General features: G+C 41.8%; 2 protein-coding genes across 2 annotated transcripts; one reads left to right on the top strand and one right to left on the bottom strand.

Annotated features, from left to right (window-relative positions):
* The first annotated feature begins 376 nt into the window (after positions 1–376).
* LOC308146757 (dnaJ homolog subfamily B member 9-like) lies at positions 377–3271 on the top strand. Its single transcript, XM_080518672.1, has 3 exons — positions 377–441; positions 708–950; positions 1776–3271. The coding sequence occupies exons 2-3, from the start codon at positions 734–736 to the stop codon at positions 2255–2257; spliced, it is 699 nt and encodes a 232-aa protein (XP_080374798.1). The 5' UTR covers positions 377–441; positions 708–733; the 3' UTR covers positions 2258–3271.
* Positions 3272–5151: 1880 nt separating this feature from the next.
* akr1b1.2 (aldo-keto reductase family 1, member B1 (aldose reductase), tandem duplicate 2) lies at positions 5152–10174 on the bottom strand. Its single transcript, XM_080518133.1, has 10 exons — positions 10047–10174; positions 8609–8776; positions 8400–8516; positions 8233–8310; positions 7515–7637; positions 6904–7010; positions 6598–6679; positions 6398–6481; positions 6217–6299; positions 5152–5476 (listed from the first exon to the last, which is right to left on the bottom strand). The coding sequence occupies exons 1-10, from the start codon at positions 10110–10112 to the stop codon at positions 5434–5436; spliced, it is 951 nt and encodes a 316-aa protein (XP_080374259.1). The 5' UTR covers positions 10113–10174; the 3' UTR covers positions 5152–5433.
* Positions 10175–14742: the final 4568 nt, after the last annotated feature.

Below are 14742 nucleotides of genomic sequence, written 5' to 3'. Positions count from 1 at the left end.
AACAAAGATAGTTAGTAACGTCGTTATGAAATCAAGCCCATAAAACAGTTACATCTATGTATGTAACTATGCTGTATGAATACATTAAGATTGCAAATTTAAAGTTAACTGTTCGGGAAATAATCTACGTCACACTCCTTTATTGATTTATAGGAGAATTTACAGAGCAAAGCAAAAACGGAAATACAAACACTATAACCATCTTGCTTTGCTTGAGCACTCTTTGTCGGCTGGTGTCGGCTCTCCACGTGCGCACTCTTTGGACCAATTACATCGCTCTGAGTCATTGTGTGAGAAATCGGACCAATGGCGTTGCGAGTCGTGGTGTTCGGCTCAGGAATGCGGCTCGTCAACAACAGAAAGCTTCAGTCCGCGTCAGCTGGAGCTGCTGGCGGCTGTAAAGAGGAGTGACCCCTTGGCTGTCTGTCACCTCGTCTTCAGGTAAACCCTTACCAAGAACAATATTATTCGTTTGGTTGCTTACTATAACGCGTTTACCATTCGGAGGTGTCGGTTCAACAGTTATTACAGTGAAACTGAGTGGTCGTTATGTCGAAACAAGCTAGCAAAGTAACACCAGTGTGTTTATAACGCAGTAGCTTGAGTTTGAGAACTAATGTCGTTTTTTTTTACATCTTCACGTGGTTGTTGAAGGGTGTGTGGACAAAATCGTCTTTGTATTAAAGTGCCAAACTTGTCCTTTGCAGCCCGTAGGGACTCAAACTCAGCAGCCATGGCCACAGCTCAGTCGGTGCTCCTCCTGGCGGTCCACGTCCTGCTCATCTCCGAGTTCATCCTGGCCAAGAGGGACTACTACGAGATCCTGGGGGTCTCCAGAGATGCCACCGAGAGGCAGATCAAGAAGGCCTTCCACAAGCTGGCCCTCAAGTACCACCCCGACAGAAACAAGGCCCCGGACGCTGAGGCCAAGTTTAGGGAAATGGCAGAGGGTAAGTCAGCCACTGGGGCACCCTGTCACACACAGAGGTTGTTTAGGAACACACTGTGTGTTCCAACAATTGAAAAACGAGTTTATCGTCATAGAAAAGCAGTGTTCTCAGATTAAGGTTGATATATTGTGAAGGACACACCCTGCTGCAGTAACCCGGTGATTGTGTCTTCTGATAAGGACTCAATTACCTGGATGATGGAGCAACGTTCTTGACCATAATCCAACAAGTCTTCTACTGTGTAACACAATATTAGTTCATAACTGTTGCACACATCTCAAGCAAATACTCTCCAGATAGTTTCTGTTCCTTGTCACATAGTTTACAAAAAAGTAGAGGCAGCAGTTTAGTTGAAGAATTTGAGGCTTGGCTTCAGACCTCTTCTGAGTCTCCCCCTTCCAAAATTGTACTTACTTTATTTGATTGATAGAAGAGTCAGTCATCCCCCAATCAAAATACTGCAGGTTCAATTCCCATCTCCACCTGTTCACATGCCGAAGTGTCCTTGAGCGAGACAAGGACCCCAAATTGTTCCCATTGGAGTGACGGTGCCTTAAGTCAACTTTAAAGCAGTTTCTTTCAATTTCCAGCAAAAGTCTAAACTTTAGTGAGAATTTGATTCTGTATGATTTATTATAATTATTTTTTAACATATTTTACATATTGGTCAAAAGATTTGAACTTATGCTATAAAACCTGTTATTACTATTATTATTTTAATGATTGAGCAAATGTGACTTGATGCTACACACAATTAGAGATTTTACTCATGTAATGATAAACTAGAACCAGTTTATTTGAATGATGTGCATTTTTCTCACGCAGCTTATGAGACGTTATCCGACGACAAGCGGAGGAAAGACTACGACCAGTTTGGCCGCGCTGCGTCTTCAGAAGGGGCCCATGGCGGCGGCGGCGGCGGCGGCGCCTACAACTTCAACCAGCACTACCAGTCCTTCAACTTCGACGACATCTTCAAAGACTTCGACCCTTTCGGGCAGCAGCAGCAGCGACACCAGCACCACTTCCACTCCAACTTCCACAACCAAGCCCACCAGAAGAGACACTTTGAGAGCCACTTCCAGGCGCACCGGGACGCCACCAACGCGCACAAGCGGCGCTCCCAGCAGGCCGGCTTCGGCGCGGGACTCTTCGACGACATGTTCGAGGACCTGGAGAAGATGTTCTCCTTCAACGCGCACGGCTCCAGGACTGACGGCACTTTTCGCCGCGCGGCGAAGCAGCACTGCAGGACAGTGACGCAGCGGCGGGGGAACATGGTGACCACCTTCACCGACTGCTCCTGAGGAGGAGGAGGTGGGCGGCGGCCTGGGACGGTTTTGGAAATGAGTTAATTTATCACTCGGTGGAATAGAGAGTAGTGTCTGCGTGGCTTTTGTAAACGTCTATATGCGACTTTCTATATGAACAAATATCCAAGCTGGCCTGAGAAACGGCTGCTTCCAAGCAATAATAATCCATTTATCTTATTCCTTATAGTCTTATAAGAAGTTTGAGAATCTTTCATATACCTCCCCACTATTTTTCTTTCCAGTATTCTTACTTGTGCTTTTTTTTTTTTTTTTTTATAAATGGTACAATCTGTTAAACTCAGGTATGGATTAGAGTTTAAAAAAAGGCCTGTGAGGCAATAGGATTTAATTTAAAACCACTGTTGTGAGATGAAACATCAATCCTCCACCTTTTCTCACAACATGAAACTCTTCCTCAGACGAGACCAAGAATCTGAATCTTTTTTTTTTTTTTTTGCACATTACATTTTGGTTAAACATCCAACTTTGCACATCTTCTTTGCAAAATCTTTTCTGCAAACGCAGAATCATAGGATCAAATTTCACTGCAGCTGCTTCACATCCATCAAACCTGCAGGTTGGCCATCATCAACTGTTACCTCATTTTTTTTTTTTTTTATTTAGTTCCTTCATCTACCTTTGATCCATCAGGGTTTGGAAATTATCAGTCTCGTGACATTCTGGCGACATTCGGGGGGAAAAAAAAAAAACGTCTGCGTTCAGCCTCGGCTGTTTGGTTGCTAGTCGAAAAGCCCCCGGGCTCGTCTGCCAGTGAGAAGCTGAAGGGTCTGAAAAGTTTCCGGAACTGATTGTAACGTGCAATATCTCACACCTTCTGCTCTTCATGTTGCCTATCGTTCAGAGACAGTGCTGCAGAAATGTCATTGTCTCAAGTCTGCACTTTGCGAGTGTGTGTGTGTGTGAGAGAGAGTGTGTGTGCAAAAGCTCGCTGCGAGAGCCCTGAATGTTGACTGGTTGTGTAATGTTTGGAAAGTAAATAAAGTTACAAAAGCAAACAACTTTTGGATTTTTTTTTTTCTTTCTTTTTCCCATATTGAATGGACGATTTCTAAAACCTTTGTCATATAGGCTTCATTCACATTTTTTAGTTTCTACATTGATATACAGTACATACGTATACTTTAAAAGTTGCTGACTTTAAAGCAGCCCCCCCCCCCCCATGAATAAAAATCTATAATGCGTTTAAGGACGTTTTCAACACAGAAACTCGGCGAGACGAGCTTTTCTGGAAAGTTGCAGTTCAACCTAACCTCCACCAGAGGGCGGATTTTCCTTAGCTACAAAGATCAGCATCAGCTTATGAAGGGAGGACACGCCAACTTCATTCAAACGACAAGATTGTGTTAAAAAAAAAAAGAGTAATCAAAAAAAGCTTTTTTTGATTGTGTAAATAATCTCACGCCATCTTCTACCAATTTTGCCTTTCAATTTCCTCCACATTGTTGTGGATGAGCGAGTGCGTCACTTTCCAGCAGGATGTCACACCGTGTTGTGCTCATCTAATTGAATGAAATGAAAACATCGGCGTTGCGATTGGTCACACTGCACTTGGATTAGAGCGTCGCTGCATGATGCTGCTCTCACTTTAAGGGGTTAATTAGTCTGTATTGCAAATTGCAGTCTGGTTCAACTTAAAGTGCCGAGAAAGGTCTATTATTTAGATTTATGTTTCAAAAAATACAAACACTGTGGCTACAGGTTGTTCCTCAGTGAATCACGTTCAGGCTTTGGGATTTCTTTTTCTTTAAACACCAAAACATAAATCTCCTTGCATTTTTGTGGTTCGTCATTCTCCCAGTTTAATCTCCAAGCAGACCGACTCCTGCTGGTTTGACGTCGCAGTTAAAATGAAGGGTATTAAAAAAATAACATGGCAATGGCAGCAGGGTTTGATTTCACTGGAATCAATGCGACAAGTCTGAACACACCTTGGCTGATGTTGATCTTAAAGTGGTTTCCCCCCTAGGAATAATGTGTGCCCAATTCATAATGAGCTCTGCTGAAACATTTCCTCATCATTCACTGAAACACTGAAGAGTTAAAACTCAAGGATCAGTGTGATCAGAGTCGTTATGGAAGTGCTTGACGGTATGACTATTGATGTTACATAAGAGTCCAATCAGAACCACTGATGAGGTATTGAACCTGAGAAATGAGGCGTTTAAAAGTCAATCCCCTCCAACTTTAGCTTAAAAAAAAAAATTTATGCCCGAAACCTGCGATTGCTTCTTGTCCAGACAAATCCTTTCCACTCTTAACAGGTTGTGATCAGTTACTTGTCAATCCAGTTACTTTATATAAAACATTCCCAACTGTCATATAAAGCTTTGGAAATTCTTTTTTTCAACCTATAAAAAAAACCAAATGAACACAAACCCAGTTTGAGTTTTGAGGTAGAAATACTGCCCTTTTACATTCTACAGCTTTAAACTTAAATCCATTTCAATAATCGTCAGATTCATCAATAAATAAAAATTTTTTCTCATTCCAGCATGCTTCAAAATCAACTTTAAAAGTGAAGAAAAAACACCACTATTTTACAGATAAATCTAAAATTAAATTAGAATTCACCATTTCAATCAGGACTTGATAAAGATTTCACACAAGAATAAAATGTCAGGTTGCACTATTTTTGAAGCAGTTGCTGGAAGAGGACATGTTTGGCTTTACTTAAAGAGTTATTAAAGAAAATAAACATTTAAATGGCAACATTTGTTGAGCCGATTATAAGAAATAGTCAAAATAGACAGAAGTGTTGCGTCAGGGTTAATAAGTATTTGTTTGCATGCGACTGGTTACGCAGAAATGCCGACTTTGATTAACGTGAATCCTCCTCATAACACAAAGAAGCTTGAAAACATATCAGCTGGTTTGATTTTCTCTCACAGGATTTATTTTATTGCAAAGCTGTACAAAAAAAAACTACCGTATCCAGGAAGTGAGGGCAGCGATCCCACAACACTATGAAAACACGCGAGTTGCGTGTTCGTCACCCGAGGGGAAGATGCAAATACATGAATCTTCAGTAACAAAGTGCAAAATGATTGGATTTTCTGCAGGGAATCAAAACTTTAGGTCAATATATAAGTGCAGGCGTTATGCAGAGCCGTAAGCCGACAGTGTAAACCTGTGGTGAATCTTCTTCCACTTCAGAATTCTGCATTGAATGGATAGTCTTTGTGCTTCTTGCCCCTGTGGAGAGAAATCAAACACAGAATGGAATGAAATGGTTTAATTTTGCCGAAGGAGGGCAAAAGATTTGGTTTGGAGGGACGGAGCCGTTCGGCACTGCACCACTAGAAGGCATCGTTACATTTTGGACTTCCATCAGTCTATTTATCCCGTCATCTTGCAGAAATGTGTTGCTTCTATTTGAGCTCAATCCTTGAGGTTGTATAATTGCCCCTCTCACAATTTAATTCTACATTTATTCTACTTTTCCGACTATAGTTTCATACAAGTTAATATTGAAATACTTGCTTAAGTTATCAAACTGGGCTTATTAAACACAGCCCACAACCTGGGCTGTGTTTAATAACCATTTTATTCTCGTCACTTTCCACTAAATGGATACAACCAAATTAAATCTTTAAAAAGATGGCCGACACAGCTCTTACAAGTTTCATATATAGTTTTGATATATGAACATAAACATATGGTGCATTTATGAGGTTTTAATTATGATTTAAGACAGTAAACATTGAGCTTTCAACCTTCTTTTCTATTTTTAATCGCAGTTCTGGTGCGCGTGTCCCTTCTAAAGCCACCCACCCCAATCGTGTCAGGTTTTTTTTTTTTAGCAATTCTAATTGCACCTTTAGCCAAGAGTTAAAATTCCCTTTGAAAGTACCTATGTGCGTAAATAAAATAAAGAAAAAGATAAAATTTTTATATAGGTATAAATCTACAAAACCGTCAACATGCGTTCTTACCAGTGCAGTGGACAGAATCTATGGCCCCGGTCGAATCCCTTGATGGCACTCATTTCATCCTCACTCAGTTCAAAGTCAAACACCTGCAGACATTGGAGGAAGTTTCAACACAAAACGGGCGAGTGAGTGAGTGTGTGTGTGTGTGTGTGTAGGGTCTGCGAAGGAAAACGACGTTCATTACCTGGAAGTTCTCCTGGATGCGTTGCGGCGTGATGGACTTGGGGACGGTGATCACATTTCTCTGGACATGGAAACGGATGAGGACCTGCAACGTGAGAGACAGAGACGGAGAGAGAGAGAGAGAGAGAGAGATATTCAGTCCCGTCCAGACAGATTGTGTGTCGAGATCAGTTTCATTTCCCGTTATGAGGCCTGTTGCACCTGAGCGGCGGTCTTCTTGTGCTTGTTAGCGATGTCGATGATGGTTTTCTCCTCCAGCAGGGTGGGGTCGCCGGGTTGAGCCCTGCCATTCACATTTAATCATTCAAACGTTATTTTTTTTTCTTCCAAAAAAAGTACACAAAGAGGAACAACAGTCACAAGACGAACCAACAAAAAAAGTCACATGGCTGACAGCAGGATCAGCAATGAACAAAAAAATACATAAAAAAAAAATTCTATTTCATTTCCAAGCGGCACAGCAGAGACTCAGCCGTTCAGACGGAATGGCAGGTCGCTCCGACTGACCAAGGTCTGTCGGGGGAGCCCAGCGGACTGTAGGCCGTCACCGCGATGTCCTGGGAGTGGCAGTAGTTGATCAGTTTCTCCTGGACCAGGTAAGGGTGACACTCAATCTGGGGGGGGGGGGGGGGGAGAAGAAGAAAAAAAAAAAGCAACACAAGTCGGTAAGATGGCTCGTCACCCGGAAGCCTCTTGCTGGGCGACACACTGATGCAATAAGGATCTCCGGAGGTCAAAAATAGAACGTTTTTAAGTCTCAATCCGATTCGCCGGCTTTTAAGTGTCTCTGATGACAAAAGACAGAACGAATTGTCCCTTGAATCTAATTTAAAGCATGACAAAGCAAGGCTGGACAAGAAAATAAGGTCACCTCAGCTAATTGGTCTGAGCCTGAAGGGAGAACTGCTGCGGCCCATGATGCATGAACAACATTACTCCCCAGAGCTGATGGCAGAAGACAGATAACGCCATTACTCCCCCCTTTGCCCTTTACGACTCGCCGGCTTGAAAAGTATTTGCCTTGTTGCTGCTAAAACGGCGCCGAAATCCACATCAGGTTTCAAGTGGAATACAAACATGCATCGATGCCAACCAGATAAACGAGTCCCGCCTTGTACCTGGTTGTTGGCAGGTTTGTATTTGAGGCCCGGCTTGTTGAGAATGGCCTCGATCTGAGACTTGTTGAAGTTGGAGACGCCAATGGCTTTGACGAGCCCGGCGTCCATCAGCTCCTCCATCCCCTGAGGAAAGAGGCCAATTAAAGAAAAAAAAAAAAAAAAAGACGTCAACCTTGATGGAACAGTCTTCCAAAGCAGTGCAGCAGATGGAACAAGAGCAAGACCCGAAACCTAAGTCTTAAGATCAATGACCGACCCTCAAGGGTTTGTTAATATTTGTCCACACCTTTGTTACACATTTTTGGGCGACGGGTTAAGTTTTAGCTCGCTGCCTGAGAACGACACATTCCTCAACATCTCTGGATGCAACAGTTTCAAAGTAGATTTTCACATTAAAATACAATCTATCGACGAAAAGCTTTTTTTTTTAAAAACTACAAAAGCCACACAAGTCTAGAATTACAACAAACAAAATTGCCAAATGTACCAAGTCAAGCGTTTGAAAAAGTCTAACTAAAAGTGCGTCATTGGATTTTTAAAAAAAATAAAAAAATGTTACTAGCAACTCTTCATATTTGGATTAAAAGTGCCTCCGTCACCTCACTCAAAACAAAAGACACAGTTTAGCAGTTTGACTTTTATCGCCATTTTTCTTTTCCCAGTTGTCCGCCAACTGTCGTCTCCTTCACCTGAAAACAGTCTCGTCTTGGTAACGTACCTCCCATGTCTCCAGGAAGTGAGTATCGTCACCGATGACATCTCCAGCATCGTCCAAAGGCAACAGCTTGGCCCCGGGCTGGAACATAAAACGAGTAGTAAAGGTCAATGTGTATTTATACCCTCAGTGTTTTTAGTGCATTATAGCAAGAGAAGAGAGCTTCTGACCTTGAAACCCATAGGCCAGTGCACCAAGTAGAGATCCAGGTAGTCCAGTTCAAGGTCTTTCAGGGTTTTCTCACAGGCTTCCCTCACTGCGGCCTTCTGGTGGAAAGTGGACCACAGCTGGGAAAGGAAATAGAAAAAAAAACTAAATTCAAAAAGACAACCGTGTTGTTTTGTATTGGGGTCAAGATGGACTTCAGCCAAAGACTCACCTTGCTCACAATGAAGAGTTCCTCTCTCTTGACCACGCCGGCGCCGATCATCACCCTCACGCCCTCGCCCACCTCGTGCTCGTTCTCGTAGACCAGGGCGCCGTCGATGTGCCTGTAACCGGCGGTGATGGCCGCCTTCACAGCCTCGGCGACCTTACCGGGCGGAGACTACGAGAGAATCGGAGCCGCTTCAGACATCAACAAGTCTTGATAGAACCGATTCCAAAGTGACAAATAAACCCATTTCATGGTACTTTTGTCTCCATTTACTTTCCTGAAAGGTGCAAATAAAGACTGATTGACGAGTGGACAGTCATGTGCTGGTATTTATTGTTCTACGGAAAGAAAATGGCCGTTTTCACAGTGTGGTAGCCAATAACAAGCTAAGCTGCGCAACTGCCACAAAAAGGTATTATTCTTAAAGCAGGGATTGGTTGATTACGAGGTCCAGATCCAGGAGTGCTGAAGAAACCGAGCTAAACTCTTTCATACATTAAACAAAGCTGATGGAGCAAGAAGGGAACTCAGTGATGTTAAGTCCATTCAAGAGGCTTACATATTTATTACAAACGAGCTCTTGAGGACATGAAAGATTAAAAAGTAGAATAAATGCTTTTTCACAAGTGAAGTATCACTGCTCTAAACAGTGTATTTTTTTTTTTAATATCCAATCCTATGTTCTAGTCTGAATCAAAAGAGGATTTGGGAGATTTGAATAAAAAAAAAAAAAAACAACAACTTGCTTATAGTTGTGACTATATATTTGATTTTAAAAGGATTCATTTTATATCAGAAACTGTACAGAAAGAGTATAAACACAAAAATATGACCATTTTGATCTTGCTCCAGATGTAGAGTTACAGAAAGGCGTTTTTCCTTCACTAAAATGTTACTTACGAGTTGACTGTGTATTTAATAAATCTGAAGGGATAATCTGACTAGAAAAAACACAAATATAAATCACTGAAGGACTTTCCTTGTTTGTTTTGGCATCAGTTTCACCGTATACATATACATCTACATGCCCATTAAACGCAGAATAAACCAGCAATTCCTTGGCATAAAGTGGGAAAAGTGCAGCTCTCGAATGAGGGAAAAAACAGCATAAAGTAGATAAAATGCAGCTCTTGGAGTGAGGTGTCCGGGATAGTTTGCGCTCCAGTGATGCGTAATTTGATCCTGACGCTTTGAGCACTGATGCTTCTATAAAAAACATGCATGACCCTCTTGTATCTGAGAGGGAAAATAACCCAAACACTGTCCACGACAACCAATACAACTCCATTAAACTCGTGTATGTTGACAAATCGGAAAGTATTTTGGAGAAAGCAGGAGTTTTTAGTCGTGCGTTCCGCTGCCAACTCCTGCTAGCTTACGAAGCACGCGTCAAATTAAGCCGCGCCTGCAAAAGGAGACAATCAATGAATAATAAACGCACCTTCCAGGTCCCCAGGCCGACCAGGGGGATTTGTGTCCCGGGGATGAGCTTCACGGAGGTCGACATTACTGCAGGCAAGTTGAAGGACTGCGGACAGGCAGGTGAGCGGAGCGCGAGCGCCGCTTTAATAGGCCAAGATCCGGGATCGATTAGTGATGCCTTTTATGGGCTGCGGTGTGGTCAGAACGTTTATTTATCTCATCCAGAAGAAGAAAATAACACACAGCATGGATTTTGGATGGCTGATAAGCGGCATCAGGGTGGAATATACACATATTTAAACTGTGGTTTCATTCAGTCAAACAATAAACACATTAAAATAATAATGATGTGCTTACATGAGCTCCAAAGGTTCGAATCTGGGCTTGATTTATATATCTAATATTGATTAATCCGATTTGAAAAATAAAAATATATTTTTCTTATTTTCGCATTTTACACAATTTCACAATATCTATGTTTTTATACAGAAATAGTTTAACATATCCATAACTCACACAATAATACTAATCTTGCAATATTGTCTAGTCTGCTTCACATCCTTCTCAACTTCATCAAATACTCTTCATACAAAAATAATATTTAAGAATGAGCTCATATTACAATAGTCAGGACTTTAATGAATCTCTATTTCATCTGTTAATACTTCACAAGCACGCACAAGACCCTCCAGACACATTTCACAACTTTTTCCTTTTATTATCATTCACTCAGACCCATCGAGGAACCTAAAAGGCTCTCAGTTACCCCTTTGTCATATCTAGAAGAATAAACATTCCATTAAATTTCAATTGTTTTCGTCTTTGACCGTTTTTAAGGCAAAAAATATTTAATCATCTGTCTAAATAGTTTCTTACTGATTCTGACATGCTGTATGGTTTATGTGTTTATTAACTCCTTTGTTACTTTTCTCTTCATGTTGTTGCTTTTTTTTATTATGGTAATTGAAGTTGCTATTTGTCTTAAAGCAAAACATACCTTAAAATTCAAAATGCCACTAATGCACCAACAATATGTGGTTTATGCAGGCAAATGATATATTGTGTATAAAAAAACATGAAGATATTGTGTCTTGTCTTGTATTATTTCTCTTCAAGCAAGCAAACAAGGCAACAAAGGAGCCACTGTCTGTTGGTTTGGTGAAAAACATTAGACCCAACCCTGGTGCATGCTGGTCCTATGCCTTTTTCTTATAAATGTAAAGTAATACAAAACAAAAACAAATTAATCAATATTAAAAAAAACAAACAAAAAGACTGCTGAATAGCTCCCACAGTAACATTTTGATGGGGAGGATTTAATACAAGCCTCCGAGACTTCTTTCTTCAGGTTTTTATTTCTTGTAATTCTGTTTCATATTCTTATTTTGTACAAATAATTAAAAGAGATTTAGCAATTCTATTTCTTGTAATAAAGTATGCAAACTATAAAATACACTACTTTAACTCTGATATAAAGTACAGACGTCATCGCTGTCATGAAACACAACAAGTCAGTTGATGCCAAAGTGAGCGTTTTTGCCTTGTGACGATCAAGAGATCCGATATCTCGCCTTAAGTCATGGGCAGCTTGGACTATAATACTATACAGATTCAAATTTTCAAATTAAAGAATAAAGTAAAATTATAAGATGCTTTACAATATAACCAGTATAATATTTAATGAGAGAGTTGAAAGAATGAACTGTAGTCATTCATCAACATGTGACCCATGCAGGACCCCCTGCTGGGTGTGACGCTCAGGCAGATTCATAAATCAGACCTCACATATCACGACTGTATATCATGACATGTGAAGGTTGTCTTTCAGCTGAAATGAACCAACTTTCTGTGGTTCTTGTGAAATCCCAACAAACGCAGATGGGAAGAAGTCTCTTTTATGACCGCAATGAGCTTTATCTTCTTTATCTGGTGTAAACAAAAGATGGTTGAATGTATTTTTTGAAGACTGAGATGCCTTGTTAAAACGCACGTGACAAAGTGAAGAAAATGGAAGCAGTGAGAGAGAACCTACCTCAAGCAGCTCATCTAGATTGCTGGGCAGCTCAACATATGATTCTCGTTCTTTTGCGGGCCCGTTGTTGACCACCTGGTATTCCTCAGGTGTCTGCGGGAACAGAATGATCACAACTGTTATAGAAATGTTCAAGTGGGATTATTAAGCCAAGCATAAGAACAGATCAACATGGAGCTAGGTTGTGTGGATGAAACCAGGACGTGAGCATACTGGTATACAGGTTGGAGAACCAGTCCAGGATGGATTTCAGAGGCACCAGCTGCTTCCCCAAAGTCAACCAGCTTCACTCTGAAGGGCCTATGGGGCGAATGGCGCTGGGGCATAACGGCTCGTACTCATTGAGCTCAAGCAGGTCATAAACGTTAATGTCCACCATTTCAAACGTCAGGCATCTGTCCTCCATGTGCAGAATGGAGCCATAGAACTTGACCAGGTTGGTGTGGTCAGGACTGAGGACGCTTATGGCCTCTAACACGTGTCAGGATCTTGGAATAAATCTGAATATAAAAAAAAAAAAAATCAATCAATTAAAGGATGATGAACGTCAATGGCTACAGTGTCACAGGTCTCTACGTCCCTGCACAGGAACACTTTCCCAAAGCAGCCTTCCCCGACTGACTCAATGACGGAGTAAACAGAGCAGGCGCTTTGGAGGAGTTCTCCCTCCTTGAGGTATAGTTCTGCTAAGTGTGGAGAAGAGAGTTTGTTTAGTGTGTGTGTGTGAGAGAGAGAAACCATGGATCCTGGACAAAAGTGTGTTTAATCATCTAAAATGTTCATCACTAATGAGAAGTTTAATGTACAAAGTGTGGTGAAAAGCAACCCTGAAATACCTGAAATTGTCTTTCTCTCTCAGTGTCCAGTTGGAAATGACCAGAACTCAGTCAGCTTTTTTGACCTAATTTCAAAGCAGTTTGATGCATTGATCAAGATAGTGGATAGATTGATGGATGAAGTTGGTTCTGCCATTGAACCACTAGAGGGCACCATTACACTTTCTTAACATGCAAGTCTTTTTCCCGACACCACACTGAGCCTCTATAATGAGTGTCAAACTAATTTTAGCTCAGGGGCCACATGCACCCAGATGTGATCTTGATTCTGATGAACAGGCGATCAAAAATATAATTATATCATAACTTCTAAATAAGGACAAATGATTAATTTTCTTTTAGTTCAAAGAGGTGTGAGGGACGTTATGAAGGGTTTTACATGAAATTAATTTCCTAAGATGAAGGATTGCAGCTTTAACATTGTTATTACAATATTTTCAACTTCTATCCCTTCTCTTGCAAAATAAAGTGAAGTTTAGTTAACTATTGTATAAAATGGGGACGTGAAGCGTTCAAGTGTCTTTGATGCTCGTATGGTGAATCAAATGCGCCCTGTTAATAACGTTCACACACAGACCTGTCTAAAGTCCAAAGAGACAGCCAAGAGAGGGAACAAGGTGACTTATTTTGGCAAAATCAGATAAAACCTCACAGACCTTTAACTGAGCCATTCAACATTCTGAGGTGGAGATAAGAAAGGGAGAAGATAGCCATAGAGGAAGAAAAACACACACACACACACACACAAAAGGAAAAGTTATGGCAGCTAGCAGGCACTGTGTACCCCACAATGGCTTTCGCTAAAGTTTTGTGTCTCTTCTGATCTTCTCCCAGCTGGACGCCTGCTTTTCAGGGCCCCTCTCTTCTCTGATCTAACTTCAGACACTGGAGGGCCTTTTTGCCAGCCTGCAAACTGTCAAAGTACCCCAGGAATCAAACACTGTCGCACACTGTCAGGATCAAAGGCCCACCGGTAAACCAGACGACGGCGCCGCCACATACAATTGCCACCTAAAAAAGGGGAGGTTTATTTCAGAGGCTCGTATTTTGCGTCTGTGGGCAGATACCGCTCCGCTGTGCCAAGTACATCGATTAGACGAAAGGGAAAGAGAAACGGCAAGTCATTTGAAGATACAACAGAGGCCCCCGAGTCGAACCGAGTGGCTCTTAAGGAAACTTTTGGACAAAGAGTGTAGACTTAGGTGAGGTTGGTGTCTTAGCACTGGATAAAGCTTCGTAGGTTGAAGGGTTTGACGGAGAAAGCACAAATAAATATAATAGATCACAATGAGCTGCTGTCTCCTTTCCCATTATGTGGATGGATAACGGACTATCTGGGCAGTTGTCGGATTACGCGCTTCCTTTTACGTCAGATCAGACACTCCACCGGTGAGACCTGACCTGTCCCGGGGAGATCAAACACCTAGTTTCGTTTCGTGGCATTTGCTCCGTTTCCTCTGCCTCTTCTCTCCAAACCTCTCGTCTCTCTCCCGTCGGCCTTGGCTTTGCTGTCGTCTTCTCCGTTTCTGCCAGAGCGCTCTGGGTTATAATCTCCACCCATAAATCTAATGTCGAGTGTCGGCTCTCGCTGAGTCCACTCACACACTCGCATTCCGCACATTCCGGCTATTGAACAACAACTGGATCGGCTCGTGAAAATCTCGACGACATGAGCGAACCGTGGTCACTCGTCACGTGTCTCACAAGTTCTCAGGGGCATTGAAGATTAGTTGGGCTGATTTAAACTCCCCCCCCCCCCCCCCCCCCCCTCCCAATCTCATTCAGATCTCAATCAACCAAAGATTTAAAGCTGTGCACGCTTTGATCTGTAAGTCAGATCATCTAAT

Source organism: Blennius ocellaris, assembly GCF_963422515.1.
Source record: "Blennius ocellaris genome assembly, chromosome: 22".
NCBI classification, from domain to species: Eukaryota; Metazoa; Chordata; class Actinopteri; order Blenniiformes; family Blenniidae; genus Blennius; species Blennius ocellaris.
Note: the sequence above shows the minus strand (reverse complement) of the source record. Positions and strands in the feature narration are given on the sequence as shown.